The sequence below is a fragment of the Pseudopipra pipra genome, chromosome 3 (assembly GCF_036250125.1).
Source record: "Pseudopipra pipra isolate bDixPip1 chromosome 3, bDixPip1.hap1, whole genome shotgun sequence".
NCBI lineage: Eukaryota > Metazoa > Chordata > Aves > Passeriformes > Pipridae > Pseudopipra > Pseudopipra pipra.
Genome location: NC_087551.1, coordinates 85,604,442 through 85,631,448, shown reverse-complemented (window position 1 = coordinate 85,631,448; position 27,007 = coordinate 85,604,442). Strand labels below are relative to the sequence as shown.

At 37.7% G+C, this 27,007-nt stretch overlaps 2 protein-coding genes across 4 annotated transcripts in view; both read left to right on the top strand.

The window, feature by feature from the left end:
* KCNQ5 (potassium voltage-gated channel subfamily Q member 5) overlaps positions 1 to 12,173 on the top strand; it is a 279,116-nt gene extending 266,943 nt beyond the window's left edge. For all 3 annotated transcript variants that reach the window (XM_064650135.1, XM_064650134.1, XM_064650133.1), the window contains 3 exons: positions 5,213 to 5,344; positions 6,176 to 6,302; positions 6,654 to 12,173. In XM_064650135.1, coding sequence (XP_064506205.1) covers positions 5,213 to 5,344; positions 6,176 to 6,302; positions 6,654 to 7,595 — 1,201 coding nt within the window. In that variant the 3' untranslated portion in view covers positions 7,596 to 12,173. The remainder of the gene's footprint in view (positions 1 to 5,212; positions 5,345 to 6,175; positions 6,303 to 6,653) is intronic.
* The window catches only part of DDX43 (DEAD-box helicase 43), a 22,052-nt gene continuing 7,107 nt past the window's right edge, over positions 12,063 to 27,007 (top strand). The window contains exons 1-12 of the mRNA XM_064647399.1: positions 12,063 to 12,096; positions 13,364 to 13,837; positions 14,371 to 14,426; positions 14,806 to 14,935; positions 16,269 to 16,376; positions 16,909 to 16,990; positions 18,601 to 18,757; positions 18,843 to 18,961; positions 19,232 to 19,342; positions 21,181 to 21,322; positions 24,842 to 24,942; positions 25,693 to 25,780. Coding sequence (XP_064503469.1) covers positions 12,063 to 12,096; positions 13,364 to 13,837; positions 14,371 to 14,426; positions 14,806 to 14,935; positions 16,269 to 16,376; positions 16,909 to 16,990; positions 18,601 to 18,757; positions 18,843 to 18,961; positions 19,232 to 19,342; positions 21,181 to 21,322; positions 24,842 to 24,942; positions 25,693 to 25,780 — 1,602 coding nt within the window. The remainder of the gene's footprint in view (positions 12,097 to 13,363; positions 13,838 to 14,370; positions 14,427 to 14,805; positions 14,936 to 16,268; positions 16,377 to 16,908; positions 16,991 to 18,600; positions 18,758 to 18,842; positions 18,962 to 19,231; positions 19,343 to 21,180; positions 21,323 to 24,841; positions 24,943 to 25,692; positions 25,781 to 27,007) is intronic.

Here is a 27,007-nt window from a genome sequence, read left to right as displayed (position 1 = left end):
AGTCCTACTAAGACCCTTAAGGCAGACCTGTCTGGTAACATGTTAAGCTGTCAACCTGCTCTCTCAAAGCCTCCTAAGGTGAGTCTTTCATCTCCTGTGCTGCCTCCTCCATCCCCCTTAATACAGCTCTCTGTGAGGCAAGATCAACTGAAGGAGTAGGGAAAGTAAGGAAAAGCTGCTCAATGCATTTTAAGTGTTGGGTAAGTAGGGAACAGATGGGTAGTGTGGTGAAAGATGATGTGCTCCACAGCATGCCTTGAGCCAGAGCAGGACCAGTCCTACTCCTCTGCAGCCTCTGGCTGGATCAGAGCAGTGCACAAAGGAGTTTCTGCTAGCAGGACACTGAGTCTTTGTGCCAACAGGTTTTGTAGCACTATTCAACTGTCCCCAGTCTTGTCGTGAACAAAAAGCCACTAATATCCTGCAGAGTTCCAGGAGCTTAACAAAACCCATTAAATCTTCCAACCCTGTTAGTTCAGAACGATGAATGTGTATAAAAGAGACTAAAAGGAAGATGAGGATACCTTGTTTCCATATATTGTGATATCTCTGATCATTTTCCATAGCAAGAGGCACACAATTCTATAATACTCTCCACAATAGAAATTATGGAATTACTTCACTATTTACGGAATATAAAATAAGATTTCAGAAGCATAAATAAATATGCAGTAGAAATAACTGCAATGGCAGGAAGATGAACGTATTGACGTAATAGGTTTTTCCTCTCTTTAGTGATTGTAAAGATATGTTTTCATTTGTTGTTAATAAAAAAATAATAAATGTAGCTAAACATAATGAAACTTGAGAGTTCTTGAGCTGATAAGCTGTATAGTTGAATAGTCATACATATTTAATAGACAAAGATGAAAAACATAATTTACCATTTATGTTCAGTCATTGCAATGTTTCTCAAACACCTATAAAATGTATTTTTAGCAGCCACTATGAATTTGTTCAGTGTGATGTTTCAGAATCCCCTTTTTCTTTTAAAACCAAACACAAAATATATAAATGTATATTTTCTGCCCAGGTGCTCTTCAGAGCCTAGGAAAGACTCTTAGGTATGTCTTTGGCTAGGACAGCACCATGCTCGGGAAAAAACAATATCTCTGCCTCTAGGGAATGGATTAGCCAGGTCAAGACCTGAGAGAGGAGGCAATTTTTACTCATTCACCCCACAAGTAGTAGAACTGTCTCTCAAGCATGTTTGTCTGTTGGCATCTCTACACTGGATCCTGATCTCTTCTGCACATTCCAGTTTTACCAGGACAAAGGGTTATTTGGCAAGGTAAGGATAGAGAGACAGAGGAACCACTACAGCTAGATCTCTTTGCACCTGCTTTCCTGATGGAGTAGATGAGCAAACAACCTGTGGTCACCTCATCTGGCTATGGGTAGAACAACCTACCTGTCTTTTAATATTCAAGGCAGTAACTATGTATGATTCTACCTGAATCCCAGTAGAATGAAACTCTGTTTCTTCCTGAGACAGTGACAAGACTGATAAGACACACGTTTAAAACTAATAACATGAGTATGAAAGGGCTGCACAGAGGATTAGGAATGTTCTAACTTGGTGCCTGTCTCAGCAAAGTTCACTAAATGACAGACAGAATAGCTTTTAATAATGGAAGGGTCAACATGAATGGAAACAAAAATGCAGTGAATGCCATAGAAGGTATGCAACCTGCATTTACAGAAAACATTGTAACTTCAGAGCAGTGCTGATCTTGCATTTGAGAACCGAGAAATGAAATGGGAGCTGCTTTTTGCTGCTGGAGTCAATAAGACAACATTTGGTATTGGACCTGTAACTTTCCACAAATTATCAGGGTACAAGATAAGATTAGTGAGACCTGTGGTTTAGACATTAATTCTAGACAAAGCACTTTTACGTATTGGTCTGCTTTTTTTTCTGCTTTCCTCTGTATGCATCACTGAAACAAGCTACTTTTTTTTGGCTAATTTTTACCAGAAAATTGTCGTCCTTGTGATTTGGGTGGGCTTACAAACATGTATTGTCTATCGCATTAGATTTGAGTTATAAAACATCACCGCACTACATGTCATACAGCGATTTAAACATGCAAACAATGTTTTAAAAAGTCACGGGGACTACGGGGCTTTGTTGTTGGGGGTTGATTCCTACTTTCAGTCACTGCTGCCAGACCAGTACCAGCAGTTCCGTGCAGTCAGTGGCGGCTCGGCTCGGTATATGATGGGTCTTGTTTGCCCCCTGGTGGTACCGCTGGAAATGACAACCCGGGCTCGTTTGCCCTGTCCCTCCTGTCCTAAGGGCTGCTGCTCCAAATAATTTGAGCATGCATAACTTTGTGCTCATTTTCTCCTCTTTGTAGGGGTAGGTTACCCGCCTGTCCCTGCAAAATTGAGCCCTTTGTTTTTATCCCACAGGAACATACACTCTACAAAATTATAATAATCTATCGAGATGGGTGTTCAAGCATATAGAATCATAGAATCATAGAATGGCTTGAGTCAGTTGGAAGGGATCTTCAAGATCATCTAGTTCCAACGCCCCTGCCAAAGGCAGGGACACATCCTGCTAGACCAAGTTTCTCAAAGCCCCATCCAGCCTGGCCTTGAACACTTCCAGGGATAGAGCATCCATAGCTTCTCTGGGCAACCTGTTCTAGTGCTTCACCATCTCCACAGTAAAGATTACAATTACAGCCAATCACATAGTTATTTCAAGATATAGGAAGGCAACTGAGTTTTAAAAACTGACAGCAAATAACTATGGAAATTCATCCAAATTTAATAACTGCAAAGCAGTTACTAGGCTCCATCACTGAAAGAATCCAATTTTTTTTCTTAATTAACTTGCAGGGCTTTAAAATGCCAGTCTTTTATAACACTTCAGGGGTTTTTTGCACAGTTTATGTAAAGTTTTTTATATTTGAAGGAAAAGAAGTAAGCAATATGTGTTTGTCCCAAACTCTGCTTAAGTTAATTAAGATGGAATCACATGAGCTAATACCTAAACCAGAAATAGTATAGTTACACCTCACTGATATAGCTGTGATGCTTTCAATTCTGTGTTTGAATACTGAACATTACAAACAAACTGCCTTGATTAGCAAAAAAAAAGTGTTACAAAGCTGCAAAGCAGTAATGAAGACTTTTGTGCACGCAGATTAAAAAGTTTCCATAGCTGTTAATAAAAATTAGTCTTCTGTCTCTTCTCTTGTAAAATCACCCAGTTGTGGTAAATTCAGTTTTGTTCAATTATGGCTCTGCTTTTCTAATAGAGTTTCATAGTTTTACTGTATCAAGAGCATGAGGTAAAAAATTGTGGCCACAAAAACATAATAACAACAACAAAATTATACCGTCTTGTATGTCAGCTACATCATTTGTTCTTTGTAACCTAAATAAAGAACTAGATTCCAGAAGATTGGGTTGTCAGGGTCTTATGAACTGAACATCTTGGCATCATTTGACAGCTAAAAGAAAATAAAATCAGCATCCCAGATTCATCCCAGCTTCAGAGGCCTTCAGACTACAAAAGATGCCAAAGGCCATTGGTCTGTTGAACCAGCTGGCAATGCAAAAAGAGGAAAGTGCATCATCTGATATATTTAAAACTGCATGGAGATCAGTCCTGAACTGTCAAGGTGATGAACTACTCCTAAAAGGCCTTTTCCATTTTTAATTTCTATTATCAGAATCATAGTTCAAGCTCTATACAAGTGACAAACAATTTCAATTTTTAACTGAAAGTTACCAGAATGGGAAATATCAACAGTCTAAGCACTGTGAGAAAAGGCTGACATTATTTGAAAGAATATTTATGTATGATTAAAAATCAGTAGAGGATCACTCTATACTATCAAACTCTACATACCTATTATCATAATGTCTCTCCTAACTACATGAAGTATGTTTTTTTCTAAAAACTAAAACATTGTTAATCTATTTTTATCAGAGAGTGAGAGCCATGTTTTGATTTTTATTACAGTTTGTTGTCTTACATCTGCCAAATACATATTATAATTAGCACAAAGGGAATATATTAGCATGAACTATTGGCATTTGGAATAGGATACCAATTTACTGTCTCTGCTTTTTTAATTGCAATTGATAGCAAACATCAGCAGTTTGGTTCTAATGGGAATTCATAAGCTCTGTAGCACAGACCAGAATAGCTAACACACCTGATGCCTTGGCTTCTCTCCTAGTTCTTGCATGGAACTCTTCTCTCTTCTCCAGTTCTTATGTAAACCAAGGAAAACTTCAGGTTTTACCGGCTAACCTGGAAAATAATCTCGCTGTCATTTACTTTCCGAATTTACCATTTCTATTATTTAAAATTTACAATTTAATATCAAGCTTTTCATTCTAAGAAGAGCTACTCAGTGGACATCACATGCTCACATATCACAAACCACATAAACTTGTGAAATTCTCACATTAAAAAAAATGCCATTCATCAATTTTGGATATTTACTGTTTTCTGAAACTTAGTATTCTGCATTAAAATTCATGAAAAAATCATGAATGCTAATTAAGCAACAATTTCAATATATTGCAGTAGGGAACAAATGTAAAAACTTCTGCAAAATTTGATTTTAAGTCAGGCAAATAAATTAAAAACAAATTCTTAGGCCTGAATGTCAGTTAAAAAATAAAAACTGATGAAGAATGAAATAGGTGCATAAAATTTTTTTTTTACCAAAGTAGAGAGCTAGAACTTAAAATGAATAAGAGAATACTATTAGCTATGCTTGTGTAATCCACTCATTAGAGAAATCTTTTCTCTATAAAGAAAAGAAACCTTTTGTCTTTAAAGAAAAGAAGTAGCATAAGCACAAATGTAGCTGACAGGATATCCCGCTCTAGTCAGTGGAACTAATCCCAGTTTTAAGTTAGGCATATAGTTCAGTATGTTTCATATTAGCCACCTAACATATAAAAACCAAACAGGTATATACTGATATATTAAACATGCTCTGCAGTTGTTAAAATAGTATTACTTGAACTTTCTTAAACAGCAATTCAAAGGGATAGCTACAGCACATTTATACAAGCGCATTTGTACTTGCACATTTTTACTTACAAAAACAATTGTGTAAAAGCTGTATTAAAATACCTTCCATTTAAAAAATAGCTATCAAATTTTGTCAGTGAAATATATCATATTGTTTCATAACAGTTGAAAATTAATCTGTGAAATGCTTTTTACCCACAGAATTATGAAATTTCATGTCGCAAAGAGAAAGTTTAAGGAAACGCTTCGCCCATATGATGTCAAAGATGTCATTGAACAGTATTCAGCAGGTCATCTAGACATGTTATGCAGGATTAAGAGTCTTCAGTCACGGTAAGGAAAGAATTAGTCCTACGCATAAGCATCTAATGTCATTCACTGCATACTGTATATTGGCAAAGTTCAACATTTCTGTGTTACACAGCCTCTCTTTCCGTGAACACAGCTGAGCCAGAAATGTAATTGTGGGCAAAACCAAACCAAAAAACTTGTATCTAAACTGTCCTCAGAAAATGGAAGTCTGAACAATAGAAAAGGTAATCCTTTATCTGTAAAGCGCATTTGCAAACAAGGAATTTAGTCAGGAGGCTGCCAAAAGGATGAGGAAGATATATGCCTTTCTCCCACTCGAGGTCTTCTCTTTTCACATAAAAGAAATTGGGAACTACTGGTAATGTAGTATTTATGTAGGTTTTGTGCTATAGATTCCTGGCAATAGTAATTAAGAAAAAAAAGAACCCACAACATTTTATCATATTTACCATTATCAGTATCAGGGCTGAGATTCCTGCTTCAAACTCATAATTCCTCCAGGACTGGAGGCTGTTGTTAGGATGGGAAAGCTGAGGGTGGCACTGGTATGTCAGGCTGCTGGAGAGGCCACCTCTTCCCTCCCCCTTTCAGCAAGTCTAGCCTTGGCTCTCCCAGATGATGGCTAAGTTCTGGCCCCTGGTTAGTGCCAACAAAAAAGAAAAGCGGTCTCAAATGCTCAAAATTCATTCCTTTTGGGGTTTTTTCCTTTAATTAATAAAATTATGTTTGTCTTCTTTTTTCAAGTGCTTTTTTGAACTACTGTGATTTTAATTTTTAATGTATGGATATAGCAAACACTTCCATATCATCACTGGTTTCAGGAATTGCAGCAGCTTTTGATTTCTCTTACAGTGTTGACCAAATTCTTGGGAAAGGACAAATCACAGCAGATAAAAGAACCAGAGAAAAGAATCCTGCAGAGAATGAGACAACTGATGACCTCAGTATGTTAGGGCGGGTAGTCAAAGTGGAGAAACAGGTAGAGTGATTATCTATGTTGCTTGGTCTTGCTTTATTGCTCATGCCTATTCTGTACTTCATTGCCAGTTTCAAAAGCTGAACAGGTAAAATATTTGTTCTTAATATCGGCTTCATTTATATGTTGAAGTAAAGTTTATATGGATCGTATTACCTTAACCTTTTTGTCCCTTTTATAACCTTGCTTGTGAAAAATGTACATGGCTTTTGACGTTCTTTTTCAAGGGTCAATAGCATACACCAAGACCTCTTCATTTTTCTCTTCAGCAGTCACATTTTCTCTTTGCTTGGGTTCCAAACATTTTAAATTAGTATTTGCTACTAATGTCAACCTTTTCCTCTCTTTCTATAGGTACAATCCATTGAGTCAAAATTGGACTGTCTATTAGATATTTATCAACAAGTTTTGCGAAAAGGATCTGCATCTGCGCTCACTTTGGCTTCATTTCAAATGCCAGCTTTTGAATGTGAGCAGACTTCTGATTATCAGAGTCCATCAGACAGCAAAGATTTATCTAATTCTGCACAAATTAGTGGATGTGTATCCAGATCAGCTAGTGCCAATCTGCCTCGTGGCCTACAGCTTATACTGACACCAAATGAATTTAGCACTCAGGCTTACTATGCTTTCAGTCCAGCTATGCATAGTCAAGCAACACAAGTGCCAAATGATGGACCTGCAACAGTTAATAATACATCAAACCAAATAAACCAGGCAACCAAGCCAGCAACTCCGACAACATTACAAATACCACCTTTCTCATCAATGAAGCATATCAATAAGCCTGAGCCTGTTCATATTATTCCTGTAACCACACAGGAAAATATTTCCAATGTCACCGCTTGCCTTGTTGCATCAAAGGATAATGGACAAGTTGCACAGCCCAGTGCAACAAAGGATCTCACGTGGAGAAAAAGTCTGGATACAGAGGGGGAATCTTTGCTCTCAGTTAAACCTGTGGTGCAAATGGACTTAGGAAAATCTTTATCTGTACAAAATCTTATACAGTCTACAGAAGAACTGAATATACAGATTGCTGGCAGTGACTCCAGTGGTTCCAGAGGTAGCCAAGATGTATACTCCAAATGGAGGGAGTCAAAATTATTTATAACTGATGAAGAGTTGGAGACAGAGGCAGGAACAGAGACTACTGAAGCCATCTCACGCCCATTAGTGGAAACAACTCTCTCTGCTGACTCTCTAAGGACTGGAATATCAAGGTCATCTCAAAGCATCTGCAAGCCAGGGGATGGTACAGAAGCACTCAATCTGCTCCATGTCAAACTTAAATAACAGCTTGCTGGCTTTCTTCATTGGCTGGTTCATTCCTCTAGTCATACATATCATAGCATGAACTATTTTGTAAGCCTTTTTAATAAGATAAAATCACAAAAATCGGGATGAATCTGCAAAGCAGTTGAATGAGCCCATATTTCCTAGCTGCATGAAAATGCATGTTTAAGTGATGGCTAGCATCCAAATTTACACCTACAGTATGGCAGCCTTTGATGAAGTATGGTAGGTTTAAATAATGAGTTGCCTACAAAGCTAATGCTGCAGGATGTATCAAAAAGAAAAAAAAAATCAAAAATTTGAGCATTTTAGACATAGTGCCGTCGCTACAGGGCAGAAGTGAAAATGGTAAGGTTTAAAGCACTTTGCTTCTGAACTAATTAAATATATATATATAATGTCCTGATTTAGATGATAGTTTATGTTTACAACAAAAAAATTATCTACAGCTGCTAGCAAGGTACCAAGGAAATCAGTAATATGGCTAGAAATGCGGGGTTAGAAATGGCTGCCAGTTGCAAGATACACATATTTGCTCATCATTAATCAGTTATTTTTAGCTCTGAAAAAAAATAGGTTAACATTCATCCAATTTTTGGTGATTTAGTGCTGTGGCAGAAGCACCTGACACACCACTGTCACATTGTTCTTCATAAAAAGAAAACTATTTTGCTACAAAAAGTTTGTATTTTAAGGATTGGGGCTGGCCTCAGAAGGGGATAATGCGGGTGGCTACACTGAGAATTCAGGGGAATCGCTCCTCCCAGTCTCATTGAGAAGCTGTCTTGTGAATCTGAACCATTTTGGCAGCAATAGGTGAGGGAAGGAAGCAGGCGCTGCCTTCATGTTAGAAGCAATATTTCCTTCTGTGGAAATTTTGGCAATTTTCCTTGCAGTCCCAATCTGATACTATGACAGCACTTCATAAGGCTGAGAAAGGAGGGAAAACAAGGAACTGAAATACAAAGTAAAACTAAAGAGGACAGAACAGAGGAGAGAGAAAGACAACACAATCAATGTGGAAATAAATAATAACACAGATTTAGATAGGCAGGAAGGGAAATTATCCCATAAAACAAGAAAGGTAAAGAGGGGAAAAGTTACTTTTTTTTTTCCCCACAGATAATGAGTGCTATTTTGAAAAAAAAGCCACATAGGCAATCAGAAATTAAAATAGAAGTAGATAAGATCGCCTTAACTGAAAATAAAAAAAATTAAGGCAAGGGTTTGTTGCTTTTTTAATAAAAGGTGATGAGGAGAGAGAGGGAAAGTGGTAACACTCTTAGATCTTAACACTGTGTCCCAATGGCAGTCATTTTTTTGTGAACTTTCCAAGACAGAGCTTTCAGACTCCTTCCTCCGAATACCCAACTTTTCAGATTCAAAGCCTACATCAAACTGAGCATTCCTGCCTGATACATCCTCTTTTTTTTCTTACCCTAACCTACACTTCACTTCTGCTGAGATGCAGGAGCAGTGTTAGTGCCTCTCTGCACATCCCCAACAATGCTTTCCTATTGGGAGAACCGTTGCGCAGCCTAAACAGCCTGCTGCCTTTCCCAGCTGAATGAAGTTTCTGTGTGTGGCCTCCTCTCAGATTTACACCCCACCTGCACCACAGGCTTGTAGACAACCCAGTTTGGGCTCAGCTTCCCTCTAGCACCAGGAATACCGAATGTATGGGGGTGCCAGTGCCAGCTCACTCAGGGCAGTGTGTTCTCAAGGCCCAGACCCACTGGGAACTTACTATGTACATCAAAAACATCACTCCAGTCTTAACCGTGGCTAAATGCTGTAGATTGTATTGTGAAGGACCTGATCTGTTTACTATGAATCCATTGTAACTTCTGCTTCCATATTTCCTTTAAAGAAGTATTCCTGGATGTTACATGACAATTTTATTATGTGAAAGTACATGCAAACTGTAGAGTGTATATATTGTGTCATTATATGGGGTCCACGGACGGTACACTGTGTTCCATGGCTTACACCGGAGCAAACTTCAGTTGTTAAATCCTGAAAGACACCTTGAAGCACAATTTCCTCACTGCTGATTTGCCATATAATTTACCACGTTCAGCCTTTCCTGTTTTCTTTACTTGCAATCTGATCATACTAAAGCCTGATTACAACAGTAATTTTGTGAGGATAAATACTTTTTTTTCACATCTCAGTTCACTTAACTACTAACTTATTTGAATGTCTGCAGTTTATCCGGACAGATCTGTAAGTTTAAACTATCAAAAATTTAAAAACTTACAATCTTTTTTTAGTTTTCTTTTCCTTTTTCTTAACTCTTTATGGTGCCTTTCTTGCCTTTCCCATGAAGCCTCCTGCTGACCTAAGCATAAATATGCAGTTAGGGTTCAGTTAAGGAGAAAGAGATCGGGCACATGGCAATTGTGTGCCTGTGATGAAACTCCCTGCCCCTCCTTGAGGAGATTGAAAAATCAAGGCATCATGAATTGAACACCACTTTTCCACCTTCATCTATGTAAGCAGATGATTGCACCACATTGCATCAATGGGATAACTGAGCATTGCCCCTGCCTGTACCAATTCCACACAGAAACAGGGCCTTGGGTTTTGCTGATAATTTATCTCACAGAAACTTGGTATTTTTGCCTTAAATGACATGCCTGAGTCCTTCTAATTTTAAGTTAATTTATTTAATACAACTTTGTGCACAAAAGAATAAGTTCTATAAATGATGTATGAAAATGTTAATATCTTTACAAAGTACTAATAAATCTAGAAGATCATATCTTTTCAAATTATAGTTTAAAATCCTAATTTGTTTTCTTTTATGCTCATCATTATTATTTTTGCAGCTGCAAGTCTTATCATATAGGGTTTTTTAACATAATATTGATAGGAAATAGAAAGAGTAGTGAATATATGAAATTTTAAAGAGGAAGAATTGTTTGTTTGGATTTTTTATAAGTTTTACTTATATTTCCTCATGCGGAGTTTCCTGTTTCTATGCTCTCTCTTTGAAAGACAGTGTCATGACTGACAATCATTCATTAGTTTCACAAAAGAAGGGCCTGTCTGGCTTTTCAAGTCTTGTTCTGAGCTGCTTAATAAAATCCAGCTCATGACAGCTAATAAGAAGTGTTCATGAGTCGGGACAAAAGACAATTTTTTTTCTGATTTACAATCCACTTGAGGATTGTTGGACGAGAGAATTAGAACTTAGGTAAAAGCTTCAGGAATTAAGCATTATCCAAATAACTGTTTTCTGATCAGCATGTTCTTCTACCTGAATGGAGAACTGAATAATTTTGATGACTATTATTTCTTTAAGAATTTGTATTTGCTCCTGGCTTATATTATCTATACTTTTTATTTAAATATGAATATGATGTTTTAGCCTAGGGTTCGAGATTGCAAAGATCATACACTTTTATTCACAGTGCCCACAGTTGTTCCATGTTTTTGAGATAATCCTATTAGAGTGACTGCTCTTATTATAGTATGGTGATGAGTAATTCACCTGCTTTTGTGATAAGTCAAATCATGCTGAATGGCTGATGTATAGTAGACCATCTGATGTACTGTAGTATTTCTGGATTGGGACCTGCAATCCTTACTCAAGCAAAAATTCTATGGAATTCATTCATTTTATGAAATTCAAGAATTTTTCTTGAAATGGGAACTCAGATTCAAATCCTGATTTTGTTGGGCATCTGTTTAAAGTGAAAATGGTAATATTCCAGTTATTTCCTGAGGAAACTAATACTTAGCTGAATTTACCCATGTCACATTGACTATATAAAAAATAACGCACAAAGTACTGATGTAAAAAGGGAAGAAGCAAAGGGACAATTTTAAAAAGCACAGAGAATAATCAGAAAATTGGAGCAAGCAGGAAAATATAACAGCAAAGGAATGAAAAAAGGGTTTAAACACCTGAGGCTAAATTCATCCTTGGATGGCTTCGCTGACTTCAATGCATTCACTGCCCAACTGAGTGAAGCTCTGCCTCCGTTGGGATAACCAGGCTCAGTTCCACTGACCTTAAAGGAACTGAACCCACATATACCAGAAATGAACTTGCCTCTCTGGGCCAACTTTTATCCTGACTCATATGTCATGCAATCCTTTTGGATTCACTAGGCTTGAATGAAATACAGGTCAGAAAAGAATTTGTCCCAGATATTTCTGCTTCACATTTTTTTCCAAGTGTGTTAATTGACTTAATTCAAGTGGATTACAACATTACATGACGTCCTGTCACTGTCTAAAAAGGTTAATTAGTTTTTGAAATAAGACTTGTCCCCTGCAATGTCAGTGGAATCATGCAATATTTTCCTGTCCGTTCATCTAGATGCAAATGTGGCCATTCATTCAGTTGTGGCCACACATAGGACAATTCCAGACATACCCAATATCATCTGCTATTGGAAGAATTTTTGACTTCTTTGAAAGCCAAAAGACAGTTTTGTAGCAGGCTTAGAAAGCACGATGGCTGCTTCCACTGACACTGCAACATTAGCCAGTACATTACAATGTTAATTGTAAATTCTTGACAAAGTTGAATCCATATTGTTGTTAATAAAAATGATTTGAAAAGTACCATGCTTACTCATTTTATTCCTTACATAAAAGATTGTTTGGTGTGACCACATATCAAGCAAGAAAAAAAAAATTAAACTTGGTCATTGTTTTCCTTTTGAAGTTTTGTAATTTTTTATTAAATGAACATCACAAAAGAAGTTCATTAGAATAAAATGCACAGGAACCAGTCTGACATGTTCAGTTTCTGATAACTGTTTACAGCAAAGTTTACTTAATGTTGCAGCACCTCTATGAAAATGAGTGTGGAAGTTATTACTGCCTTCCCTGTTAGATAAATGGCAATTGATTCAGGATTAGCAATCAGAGACCTGTGCAGGGAGCAGGATTCCTCATGGAAGGCACTTCAGTTTAACCTGAGGCCTAGGTGAAGCCCTTTCTTCTGCATTCAGCCATGAAAGTTGCTCTAGAATGTTACTGCACCAAATCTAAAACAATCGTTCATGACACACCTTCTTTCCCCAGTGTGCTCTTCCCACAGCCCTGCTGAAGGCAACCTTCATTAATTGAGTATAAAATACTAAATATAGAGAGTCCGTGCTGTAGTGAAGTTACTGCCTCTATGGAAGCTTCAAAATCAGAGCCAGACATCTCCAAGTACAGGTGATCTCCTGCCTCTCTGCTGAATGGAACCTTAGATACTGAAATTTAAAGATGTAGTTGCCAGAAAGGAGATTTCCGTGTCAGCCATTTGTACCCACAGGTTATATGAACACTACCAAGCTCTCCTTAAGAATAAACACAGGTCAGGAATAAAGGCAAATGTATGCATGCTCTTCTTGTGTTAAATGAGGCAGCCTTGCTTCATGTGTGCACAGAGATGGTAGGGAAGGGTCAGAAGACTGCAGTGAGAAGTCTTTCCTGTTGGGTTACTCAGCACATTGCCATGCCAGGCACAGGCAGTGATGTGCATCCTTAAACACACATAGCTAAATGTTCCTGTTCAGCTCCGTACAATAGAAGTACAGGACCCTGCCTAAAAAACAACTGATTAGACATTGGAATAGGCTGCCCAGGGAGGTGGTGGAGTCACCGTCCCTGCAGATGTTTAAGGAAAGACCGGACATAGCACTTAGTGTCACAGTCTAGTTAACGTGGTGGTGTTCGGTCACAGGTCGGACTCGACGATCGCAGACGACTTTTCCAACTTGATTGATCCCGTGATTTTGTGACTCCCTGAAAAAATTGAGGGACGGCCATAGACCCGCCCACCCGCGCGGAGCCAGCCAATCACAGCTTAGCGGCCGCCCCGGCCAATCAGCGCGCCCCGCGGCTGAGGCGCGCCAAATCCCGCCGCGTGAGCGGCGTAGGGCGGGGGGCGGTCGCCATGTCCGACTGGGACTCGAGCCCCGAGGAAGAGCGGGCTGTGCCCCGCCGGCCGCGGGCCGCCGCTGCCGCCGGCCCACAGTGCCGCTCGCCGGGCACCTCTCCGCGGGGCCGCGCCCCCGCCGAGGGCGACGGGGGACGGAGGGGCTGCGGGCGGCGGGGGAGGGGCGCGGACGGCCCCGCAGGGGAGGAGTGGGAGCCGCGAGGTGGTGACGGTTCCGGCGGCCCGGGGCGGGCGGCGCGGCAGTGGAGGCCCCGAGCTGCCGCCGGCCGGGCTCGGGACACCGAGGCGCCCCTGTGCTTCCACCTCGACAGCGCCCTGGTCGGGGCTCTCATAGGTAATGACGAGTACGCCCCTGCGCCCCAGGTGCTTGGGCCGCTGCCGTCAGGGAGTGGGGAGGAGGAGAGCACCTCTGTCCCGAGGGAGGGCACGCCTGCCTTCCGTAGCTCCAGTCGTGGAAGGGCCCCACCCACGGCAGGGTGCTTTTGCAGGGTTTCTCCCACGCACCAGGGAAACTTTTTCTCCCTAGAGTAGTTGGTTTGACGTCTGTTTCTCGTGACCAGCAGTCTGCAAGTGGGCTGGAGCCACTCTCTAGTCATATGGAGGATGGGTGGCAGTCTTTTGAGTTAGTTTAACTGCTCCATCTCTTCAACTGAGGAGCCTTCTCCTACACAAACACCTCGTGTTTGGTTAAACTGACAGAAAAAGTTACCTACATATTCCATCAGTTTGGTGTCAAAAGTTCTTTTCTCTGTAGATTCATGCACCCATAAAGCTCTTGGGTTTTGGTCACAACCAAAATACTTAATGTGTAATTTTTGGCAGTTTGTCCTAAATCTCTGTAATGCCTGATGTGTATCTTTATAACAGGTAGGGGCGGAACTAAAATTAAAGAACTTGAGGATTCTTCAGGTTCCAGGATAAAGGTACCATGTGCTATGTGTCTTCAAGACCTGGGCTCTGTTGGGAACATGGTTTTGTTTCCATGTAAACCAGTTATTGCAGGAAGCTGAAGAGTGTTTCAGTAGCTTAATAATTCCACTGTTTTACAAGAATTGGTAAAAAGGAAGTGGAATTGAGAGTGCAATTTGAATGGTATGTGAAAATAGGAAAAGGTTATTAGTTTGTTTTTTTTTCCTTAAGTATGCATTTATTTCCTTTTCTTTTAGAAAAGGGAATAAGGGGCCTTTTCTTGGGAGGAGAATTTAAATTTGTGGTAAAAAAGGGTAAAATACTTGTTTCAGTATATGTTCTTATATAGTCTTTGCAGTATTAAAAAAAGTCAGTAATGTTTTGTGAACACAGGTTACAAGAGGAACCTATGGAGCTGAAGTAAAGATTTTTGGCAGTCTTGATGTGCAAAACAAAGCCAAGATGTTGATTGACAATGCTGTTACAAGTTCTGGCCAGAACAACAGAGCTTGGACTGAGAAAGGCAAGAAATGTGGTTTTGGGGGGAAAAATACTATGGATTGTCTTTCCATATATTTTGTAGTTTGGTGGATGTTTTTATATTATTAGTATTTTACGAAGTGAATTAACTTTTACCTTGTTCTGGGACAGAGGCATACCTCCTTAAAACAGAAATACCTAGACATCCATCTTTCTCAGCTATGGTCAGTTTTCCCCTCCTCTCACCCCAAATGCCAGGCTTCTGTGAAAATCTGTTCCTGTATGTTTTCAACAATTTTAATGGATGCAGAATGTTATACCACTTGGTGTGTTGCGTTATCAATCTGATTCCTTCAAAATACCTGTATTGGTTCTAGTGTAAGCTTTAATGTAGTATCTGTAGGGTATTAAAATTCAGTAAACATTTGTAATGGTAGTCTGTAAAGTGCTGATCATAGCATGGGCAGTGCTGACATCTTACTACTTTCATGGGAAGTTCATGTTTAAGATTTGATGTTGCACTTCATGCCTGGCTTTACTGGGTTTTCTTGTGTTAACTTTGTCTGTTATGTGGATATATAAATAATTATTGTACGTTGAGATGCTGCTTGTATTATTGGTATGTCTTGTATGTGTTCCCAACAATTTTTGCACAGGCAAACACCATCCATAGTTGTTGATCTGAGGAACTGATGAGGGAGAAGTTATCTAAGGGCTGTATTCCAGCATTAGAATAAGGAATGGGGTAGTTCTCTGTTTTGTTTTTAGAAGTGCCTCAGAAGGTGGATGAGTATGTTTCAAGACTAGAAATAGTTAAGACTTCCTTAGTATGTGTGACTGTGTTTTCCCTGTATTTCCTGCTTTTCCACTGATTTTCCACATGGTTGTGTTGCCATTTATATCTTCAGTGTAAAACCTTACTTTCTGACTTGCTTCATCAAAGAAGAAGTACAGAATATAACTAGACTCAGACTTTATTGTGGTGGTGTTGGGTGCTTTTGAAGTAAACTTTGCTCTTGTAGCTCTTAAAGCTTTCTGTCTGCATATCATCTACTGGATTCAGAAGTTTTTTAAAAGCCTGCTGCACAACAAGGCTTATTTATAGCTGGAGGAGCAGCATTTCAAAACATGTCATTACATTATTTAAGTAGCTAAAGAGGTTGAAATGTTTCCCTTTTTTTATCAGAACTGAATTTGTACAGGTTTGAGCGATATTTCAGGGCAGAGACCTAGGAAAGAATTTTGTAGTTATATATTTCATGCCTATTCAAAATACATGAGGACTTACTATAGAAAAAGAAAATTAGGGGAGAGATTTGTCCCACACACTGCAACAGATTCCATCAAACAGCATCATTTTGGTACTAACTTCGCAGGAAAAACCTTAGACATTTTCAAGCCTGAAAATAACCCAAAGAAATCAGTGATTGACTGGGACTCTCTTCGAGAAAACAGAGCCAAATATGAAGCTATGAAGTGGGCAGGTTAGTTGTAAATTTTGATTGTGTGATACTTGTCTTTATGTGATAAATCTGTTGAATGCTTATGCGTTTTTAATTCTTGCTTTGAGATAACTGAATCTTTCGCTGTCCAAACTAGTTAAGCATTTGCAGTGAAGCGATCATTTTAGCACTTCTCAGTCTGGTCATGGAGAACACTGTGATTGTCGTGGAAGACTTAAACCTGCTACTCAATTGGCATTTTGACTTCACCCCTTGAAAATAATGTTATTTGATATGTGGCCACAGAAAAAAAAATCTGAGAATTGTTAAATATTAGACTATACGTGTTAGTAGAAACTATTTTAGAACTTGAAATGTGCGGAGATGGCTCTTTTGCAGATACTGAAGTGTTTGTCTCAACCTTAATCTTTTATATGAGCAACAATAGTCTTTATCACTTAACTAGTCTCCTAGCTTAAGGCACTGTCGGGGTTTGGGAATTTCCATCTTAAGCTTTAGCACTGAATCTGTATTACTTCTTGCTGATTCAAGTTCATTTTTCTGATTGTTGAAGACTTGCCTCCAATTGAGAAAAACTTCTACAAAGAATCATCAAGGACCGCATCTATGTCACAAGAAGAAGTGAAACTGTGGCGGTAAGATCACTTCTTTAGGGAATCATCTGCTTGGCAAAAATTGCTTTTAAGGTATAAAGCCTAGAAAGTAGGAGATGAAATGCTGAGACAGAAGCATTAATGTTGGGATCTTCTTAAGAAGTCTTTCTTGGAATGAAACAATAACTAGCAGATGAGTTACTATTAGTTGCTTGGAAAATTAGGTATTATCTACTTCTCTAAAAGTGTTTGATCTATTTAAATTTCAGAACAGAAAATTCTCAAGACATTTCACTTGGCTTTTGACTGTTTCTTTGCCTCTCATGGAGACAACATGTTCATATTTTCTAGGTCCTTCCAAATAAGATTATTCCCATGTTTAATACCTCTTGGCTACCATTTTTACCAGATGTATTTTAGTCAAATACCATCTTCAAAACAAAATTCCAACTTCTATTACTGTTGTCTTCCTTTCTATCTTGTCTTTACAAGTACATCCTGGTTAGTACATGTTTCAGTTGACTGTATCCATTCACTTTGATCCAACAATCTCCATCAGTACTTTGCAAGGAAAACAGATCATCTGTTTCAAGTGATTCAGTTCAGGCCTTGGTAACAGTTTCAACCCTTTTCAGTAGTTCTGATGAAGTTGGTGAACATTATTGAAGTGTTAACTTTTTACTACTTTCCTTTTTGCAAGGTGTCTTTTTTTTTCTTGCATGCCAGAGAAACTGCCACAGGGAGCAAAGCATGGAACTGATACTTAAAGTATATGTATATGTTATTGTTAGAGCTAGTCAGAATTAAAGAACATTGTTCCATAGGTTCAGAACATATATTGAGGAATAGCACTTGTGTGCTAAAGGAATATTTTTTCTGTTTCATCCAGTCTGTTTGCTTTAAGGAAAAAAAGACAGTAATTGAAAAAAACTAATTCCATAATCATGAGGGGAAGTTGAATTGCCCATTCTTTTCCTAGGTTACACCCCACTTGAAGAAAAAACTTTTTACTGAATTGAATCTGCAGAAGAGTACAAGACTGAAATTAATATGTTTATGCATATTAATATCTCTTAATTGGGGGGAGCCTTGGAAGATGAGTTTTAAATGTAGTTTTTTATTTGTGTTGTGCTTTGGGTTTTGTTTTGTTTGGGGGGTTTTTTTGAGCTTATCTTGCTGATCACTTTTTTCCTAAATTGTTCTGTTTGTATTCTGCAGAGTATCCAGGGAGCTGCTCTGCAAATATCTGGGGAAGGTTTTTGTCGGAATATAGGATTCTGACTAAGAAGGCCAATCCATTCCTCTGAATTCTGGGTTGTCTTTAGGTTTAAAAACTCATCACAGTTACTTAATTTGTAATAGAGTATACTTGTAGTCTGATATGGCAGGACTACAGTTCATGTTAATAGCCATATGTAACTTCAAATTAGTCATTCTTAAGAAAGAGTGGTAATTGATGCCTGCAGGAGAAGTGTTTGTATAGTAAGACTTACTTAAGAATTAGAAGAATAATTCACCCATTCAAGAGCCTGAAATTGTTTTTTGTTGTTCCAGGAATTTAAAAAAAGTTAAGAAGGGCAATCTTTTGTGTTAGCTCTACTTTTTCAGATTATGAGACTTTAAAGAAATTGCACTGCTTTAATTCTATACAGAAAAGAAAATAATAATATAACTTGTGATGACTTAAAAGAAGGTGAAAAGCGCTGCATTCCCAATCCTGTTTGTAAATTTGAAGATGCATTTGAGCACTATCCTGATATTATGACTAATATAAGAAAAGTTGGTTTTCAAAAGCCTACACCAATTCAGGTATGTCTTCAATTTTGATGACTTTTCAACTGAAGCTTAAGAGAAAAGTAAAAAGTACATTTGAGTATTTTTTATTTTATGTTAGTCACAGGCATGGCCGATCATACTCCAGGGAATTGATCTTATTGGTATAGCACAGACTGGTACTGGGAAGACATTAGCATACCTAATGCCTGGATTCATTCACTTGACTTCACAACCAATGTAAGGACTGCTCAAATGTCTGACTTGTTTAGCTGCATATACTTCTCCCCACACCCACCCCCTGTGCAATGATTTTCTAGTAAAGAAATAAAAATCATAAATTGGAAAAAAATATAAACCTGGTGGAATAAGTCCCAAATTTGTCACCATAGATTCTGCTAGCAGCAGTGTACCGAGGAAGTTTTGGACAGTATATAAATGTTTGATGTCAGATGTGATGGAATTTGCCTATCCTTATATATCCACATTCTATATGTGCTTTGTTTGTAGAAGCAAAGATCAGCGAGAGGGGCCAGGAATGTTAGTCCTTGCTCCCACTCGAGAATTGGCACTTCAAGTGGAAGCAGAGTGTTCAAAGTATGCATACAAAGGAATTAAAAGGTAAGCTTGTTTCTCACTTGCTTGTTAAGTGGTTTTTTTGTAAGTTTTTTTTTTTTGTCCTAATACTTATAACTTAATTCACTTAGTAAAATAATTGTGTTGTAGACAGCAGTAAGATCTCCCTGATCCTTCTCCTCTTCAGGATGAACAAGCGTGGTTACCAGTTTCTCATGTCATGCATTGCTTGTCATGTCATGTCATGTACATCTTCTTGACCATCTTGGTAGCTGCCTGCTGGACTTGTTCCAGAATGAATATGCTTGTCTTGTAATAGAGGCAGGGGGTACTATAACTGGATATTGTGCTTGAAGTGTGGTGTCACAAGTACTGGATAAAGGGGAATAACGAGCTCTAGCTATGAGTTCTGCTGGCTACCTTCTCCATAATATACAGCTGGCTTTCTTTTCTGTGGGGTTACACTGCTGAATAATGTTTAGTTTCTTGCCCACCCAGGTCTTCTCTGTAAAGCTATCTTCTAGCATGGTGGCCCTCAGTCATGGGATAGTTCCATCCTTGTTTTTGTTTAACCTTTGTGGGATTTCTATCAGTCCATTTCTCTAGCCTTTTTGTGTTTCTTCTGAGTAACAGCCTAACTCTCTAGTGTATCTAGTTAACTTTGTATAGCATTCGGAATAAGTCTTATCTTCACTTAACAGCAAAACATCTGACTTTTGATTGTACTGTTTAGAAAATCCTTTCATACACCTTCGTCTGTTTTTTGTGTAAATATTTTCAGAACAACTGTTACACTCCAGATTTTAAACCATAAGCTGCCCGGCACAGTTACATTTTGTTTGAGACTTTTTAAAAGCCTTTTGGTTTGTTTTAACCTCGAATTCGCATCCAGAGAAAGAGTCACACACTGTTCTCTAAGAGAAATTCTTTTAATTTAGTGAGAAAAATATGGTATTTTGGCAAAAGTTTTTCTGGGGAGTAAAATACAACCATTTTGCTAAAACACCCACCGCAAAAATTCAGTTCACAGAAAACACCCACTGCAAACAATCAGTATACCACTGTGTTTTAGTAAAACACAATTCATTGATTTTAAGTTACCCACAAGAGAAGGAAAAGAGTAAAAGAAGAAAACAGATTAAAAGGGTAAAGAAAGAGAGAAGGAGAGAGGAGAGGAAAAATGGTTACTGACAAGATTCAATGATTCGCATGGTGCAGGCTGCAGGAGTAAAGAGAGAGAGCACACATGGACTCTATATAGAGTTAAGTTTTCCCTCCCAGGCAGGATATCCAGTCAGTGCCTTCAGGCCAGAGTGAGCTGTGCTGTAGCAGTCACAGGCTGCAGGGGTGTGCTGTGGATGGGCTACCAGGCAGGTCTGCCTTGACTGACAGCTCGGCTACAAAGCCTTCAGCTCTGCCATGAGCTCTCAGGGACCCAGCCCTCTTAGCTGCAGGCTATGTGCTCTCATCAGGCCTTAAGAGATAAGACAGACCTTACCATGTACCTGCAGGTCTAGCCCCAGCCCTTCCCCACACACACTCACGGTGAGTTGGTTCCAACCCATATCAATAATTCAGTGAGATTCGGATCCAGTATCTCACAACAACCCAAAACATACTCAAGCTTAATAGCTGTCTTCATTCCTTTAATGATTGTTTTCACTGCAGTTTCAGCAGAAGAGTATTGGTGAACTGTTGAGGGAATGTCATTCAGTGCTAATTTCATTAATTATTGTGACTGTCAGTCACACTTACTGTATTCCTTCCTCTTGTTAGAACCAGGTAATACTTTTTAAAATGAAGCAATATGTTGGCATTTATATGAAAAGTATTGATTTTAGTTGAGACTTAATAAATTACTTCTAAAACATTTTATTTTACAGTATTTGCATATATGGCGGTGGGGACCGAAAGGGACAGATAGACGTGGTTACCAAAGGTGTGGATATTGTTATTGCTACTCCAGGCAGACTGAATGATCTTCAAATGAACAACTTCATAAATTTGAAGAGCATAACATACTTGGCAAGTAGCTGATATGGAATGAGTAATGCACCAGTTGGAAAATGGTCAGCTCAGTTTGAACTTAAGCTTTAACGGAGTTTTCTTTAAAGTTCTGAAGTCTTAATTAGAACTTAACATTGACATTGGTGTCAGAGGAATGATTCATACTTAACCATAATTTCATTGCAGATATTCTGCAATGTTCTCTAGAAAAAACAAAATAGCCTTTTAGTACAGTACGCATTTTAAAGATGCTAAATTGTTATTTTGGTAATGTTTGGTGTTCTAAAGTTTGTTTTGTCAGGATTAGTTACTAATGGATGAAATGCCTTTCCGAAGTTGTCTTTTCCTTTTCTTTTTAAAGGTTAATCGTGACTCAGGTTCTTATTAGAACTTGTGCAGTAAACAACAGAATCACACACAGATCTTTAAATGTCAGGGAACTGGCTTTCTTTTGATCTCAGTGGAAAAATAGCTGTGTAAACATATATGAATCCATATGTCTTCATTTCATTCTTGCCTTTTGCTGTGCTGGACACATAAAACCATTACTATTTGTAAAATACTTCAATTTATTCAAATTATTTCTAACTTCTCCGTTTAACTGGTGAGTTGTTGCCTCTTTTGACAATTTGGCCCTGCTTTCTGTCCACTCCCCTCTGAGAGTTAAATACTACTATGCTGTAGCAAGTTATCTCCAATTCTAGGTAATAGTTGTGAGCTTACTGGCAAGGCCAGCAGTGGTATAGCATTATTAGAAATTTGACCATCTGGAAAAAAATATTATTGTTGGAAGACAAGGCAGTAGCCTCTTGTGGAAGAGTAACATGTAAATGCTCAGCAGGAGGAAAATAGGCCTGAAAACCTGAGAACTATAGGATCATTAATAATCTTTTTGCCAAGGTGAAGTATGATCATACTACAAGCACACACTGCTTTGTAAAGCAATGTGTAATGAACTAAAATGAGATGATTCAGTATGTGCAGGATATGCTATAGTACGATATAGCTAAAAAGAATTAACTATCAAATTGAAAAATACGATGATGTAAAGCAGAAGGAAAGACATTTATTGTTGTACCACGAGCAGTTAAATGTTTTCAGAAGATTGAAACCAATGCAAGGATCTTGTTATATGATATGGTTAGTGTCTCATGCCTCAGAGTTTATGGAAATGCTGTACTTCTTTAGGTATCATGTGAAAAGTTTGACATTCAAAATTCCATCTTTTTTAATGTTACCATGTTTTTCCTTGTAGCTTCTTGTACTGTTTAATATATAAGATAATTTCTGTTTGCAGAGCTTCATTGTCAGTTTTCAGCCAACATATAATTTAATCTTGCAGCCTTATTTCAGAGAAAACAAAGGGGCATTAGATTTCAACTTTAACAGCTTGGATGAAGAACATTCTTCATTGAAGAGCTTTGTTTACAGTTTTCATTTAAAGATGAGGCTGGTGAAGGCTCCCAAAGTGCACTGAGTATTACTTGCTAGTATGATACAATTGTTCCCAAAGGACTTCCAAGATCAAATACTGGGATACATTTACTTGTTAAAGAAAAAGCAACCAAACAAAAGAAGCCCCACCAAAAAAAAACCCTCAGAAAAATAAAAAAACAAACTGTTAATTATGTCTAAATAGATACTGTATACAAGCTGAATTGGAGGTAGGAAGTTCTCTTCTTGCCTGACAGAACCATCAGGTTGATTGCAGTCTTGGTTCAAATTTTTAGGAAGCCATTTATTCAAAGTAGAATTTCTCAGTCTTACTTCTGAAATCATGAAAAACAGCAGCCTTTTGATTGTTTACAATACATGTCACTTGAAGATTGCTTTGTGTTTTGCTGTGTTCAGTGTAATCAATATTCATTCATCAGTAGTCTGAGTGCTTATTTCTTAGGAACTTAGTCTCATAAAGCAGAAGTAAGGAAATTGGAATTGTGCTTGAATAATTAGGAAGTGTTTAGGAGAAAGAGTATAATAAAAATATATATAATTCATGAAGTAGGATATAGAAGGTAGATTGGAGTAGTCCTTTTATTCTTCAAATACAAAAAAAAATAATGTAAAACTTACCAATAACTTAATTGAAAACAGAGGAAAGAAAATAATTTTCACATGAAGAACTGGCTTGTAATAATTTCTTGCTAAGAAATAGAACTGAAGTGAACAATATTAACAAACAAGTAAATAGTGTAGATAATAAGAAACCTAAGATTGTGTTATTTGGGGGACATCTAGCTTGTAGAACAGAACCTGGCTATGAGACATTTGAAAAAATTACTGCTACTAACTACTTATCTATTACAACCTTTCATCTTTATTAGACAGCTATCTGAAATAAGGAAAGTAAACTTCAGCTACTCTGATCCATCTAATAGACATACTTAGGTGCTTTCTTTTCCCTTTCCAGCTTTCTTTTCCCTTCCCTACCAGTGTGCTTAATAGCACAGAAGGCTTCTACTGCTGAAAAGGGCATGGTAGCCAACTCCATATATAAAATTAGTGATGTTTTAGCCTTGCCATTGTATTAGAATCCATGTGGTTAATGAAATCTCTATGAACCCTCTGAAAGTAAAGAGGATTAAATCAAGAAATAGAATTCTTGTCTTCTGTCTCTCGGTTGATGATTTGTTATTATTTCAGAGATTTACATAAATAATGTACTAAAAACCTTTTATATAAAAAATATCAGAAAATAATGGAATAGCAAAATTGGGAGAGTAGAAAGGGATTATCATCAAAGTCTTCTGTTTCCACATAAGTGACTAGAAAATGTCAATACTTAAAAGCACAATTCATATAACTTTAATTTTCAACTAGAGTTGGTGTAAATCAAATGAGATAAATTAGTCTTAGATGCCAGTCTTCTTCCTTTGTATGAAACTGAAATAATTCACAAGGATGCTTGTATATTAGAAAAAAAATACGTTCCAAAGAGTTGTATTCAGTCCTCCAGCTCGCTTGTACTTTTCTGGTTTTTTTCTACCAGATGAAACAAGCTTGAGCTCTGGGAGTTCTGCAGAGTGTTGTCCTAGTGTGAGCCAGAATGTATGCTCTGGCTTTTTTCCTACTTCTAATGAGGAACTAAATTGATAACATATTTTGATCCTGTATGAGATCTCTGATGAGAGAGAAATGAGATTTCCCCTTTAAATTACCGAAAATTTCTTATTGAAAGTGTATAGTGAGGGTTGTCTCCCTCCGGGTTTGGTTAGTTATGATTTTTGTTGGGTTTTTTTAATTCTGTGCTTAGTTTTAGGCATCCAGCAAATTACTGTTAAAAGAAATGATTGTTTTATCTTCAGTGAGTTTGTGCTTTTAAAGATGCTGTGGATTTCCTTTTTCATTTGTATTACTCAAAGAAAAAGTGTCAAAGAAATTGAAGAGGTAAAACAGAAGTTGAACAGGTTTTGCCATAAGTTATGGAGTGGATTCTGCAATTAAAACTGTTACCATTAAAATCATCTGCTGTGTAATGTCTTGCTGAAAACCTTATCTAAGGAACCAGGCAGAATAAATCACCTTGTTTCTGAGCAGGTTTTAGATGAGGCTGACAGAATGTTGGACATGGGATTTGAACCTCAGATAATGAAGATCCTAATAGATGTGCGGCCTGACAGACAAACTGTTATGACGAGGTATCTAAACATAATAGTACTCAGTACTTGAACACTGTAAACATAAGGCTATTGAACAACTTAATTTCGAAACAAAGGGGTCAGTTCATTTAAACTTTTACTAGTTTACTTTCTAATTCTGTGTAGTCAGTCCTAATGAATCATTTCACTATTTTTTTTTCCATTTTATAATGCCTTTTCTGATGTTTGACATCAGAAATGAATCTTCTTCAACTGTAAGGAAGGTATCCTGGGAGTGCTAGAATTTGCCATATCAGTTTGAAGTGCCAACTTCCACTTCTCCATCTGGGACCAAATGTGTTTCCTGACCTTCTGATCAGTGCCTGTGCTAGTCTGTACTTGGATTAATTTTGAAGTTATACAGCTTTTGGGAACTTAACAATAGAATATCCCAACAATAATTTTTGTTACTGTATTTTGCATTGGAGCTATGATTTTAGAGAGAAAACTGACTAGAAACTTGCTTATTAGGTGTTGTTGAACTACTAAACTCACCTTAGGCTTCATTAGAAAGGCTCCATAACTGTTGTGTGTACCTTTAACCAAAAAAGTTGTCTTTCAAGCTTGAGTGCTGTTTACTCTTAGCTTAAGATTAGTTCTAAATATTATGTAAACTCACCATTGTAATTGCATGCCGAAGTGTTTCACTGTTGTATAAGAAAGAAAAGAAAGAAACTGGTGAAACTAATGAATTGGAGAAGATTTTACACACTATTCTGACGTCTGTTTTCCTCTTCACTTCCTGTTTAGTGCTACTTGGCCTGATGGTGTTCGTCGCCTAGCAAAATCCTACTTGAAAAATCCCATGATTGTATATGTTGGCACTCTTGACTTAGCAGTAAGTTTTCCTGTTGGTTTTTTTTCCTTGCTTTTGTAAACCTACAGTTAAACTAGGAAAATTTTTGCTTGTAACTATATGTAAGTAAATGCATGTAACTTTTAAAATCATGCATGTTAAAGTTTCTTTAAAAGTTTAGAAACAACTAAAAATTTAAGAAGTATAAAAGAGCTTTGTTCTTTATGTTTCTGTAACATCATCTTGAAATCTTAGCTCTTCAGTAGAAGACATGAAAGCAACAAGTATCAATCACATTGAATGTTTGTTGTACTTTGCTTTACCAAGTGTTTTTGCATGAACCCTTATTTTTGCAGCCTTCACTTCTGTTCATCAAGTTCTTGTACCTTACTTAGTTTTCTTTCTGAAGGCCTTCCTTCTAATGCATACAGATCCTTATCTGAACCTGTATTTCCTAACTGTTTCTTTCTCAAAGGGAGTGGGAGCTCTATACCAAACTCCTGGAGGACACTTGTCTGGAGCGGGAAGTATGTGTTAGAGTAAGAACTGTCTTTAAAGTCCAAAACTTCTAAAATGTGGGTGTAGTTGCATACTTGTCATTGTTGTGCAGCTACGTATAGTTGGCTTCAATACCAGCAGAATTTACCGAAACAGTAGTTCCCAAGATCTTAGGAAATTCTCCTTTTCAGTTCCACTTTTTTTAGTGATGGCAAATGAGGAAACTTAGTATCCAGTACACGTTTAGGTAGAAATGGAGGGAAAATGTGCTTTTCATCTATTCTGTTCAGAACTACACTTTTATCAAAGGGCATATCTTTGTCAAAGACAGAAGACAAATTTTAAAGACATCAGCTGCTGTTGTAGCTCTCTTATCTAATTCATTCATCTCCTTTTACGGGGGCTTCTCTTAACTGAAGAGGTGATATCTGGGGGGAAGAGTTCCAATGCGGAAAGAGAATCTTGGTGTACTTGATTGATTCTTCAACTCTTGCCACAAAAACATGATACTATGCTGTGAGAATGTCTACACCTTTATACTACTCGTGGTATAGCTTAGACATTCTGTGGTAACCTTCAGATAGGATGGAGTAAAGATTTTATTAATGAACTATTGTTGGAATAATTAGAACTAATAATTTCAGGTAGATTTACAGAATCTTCTTCAAAAGGCTTGTAGTTTCAGGTAAGACTGACACTGTTCCGACTTGCTTTGGATAAACATAAAATATACTCAAATTAAAGAACTTCAATCTGATTTTCACTACTACT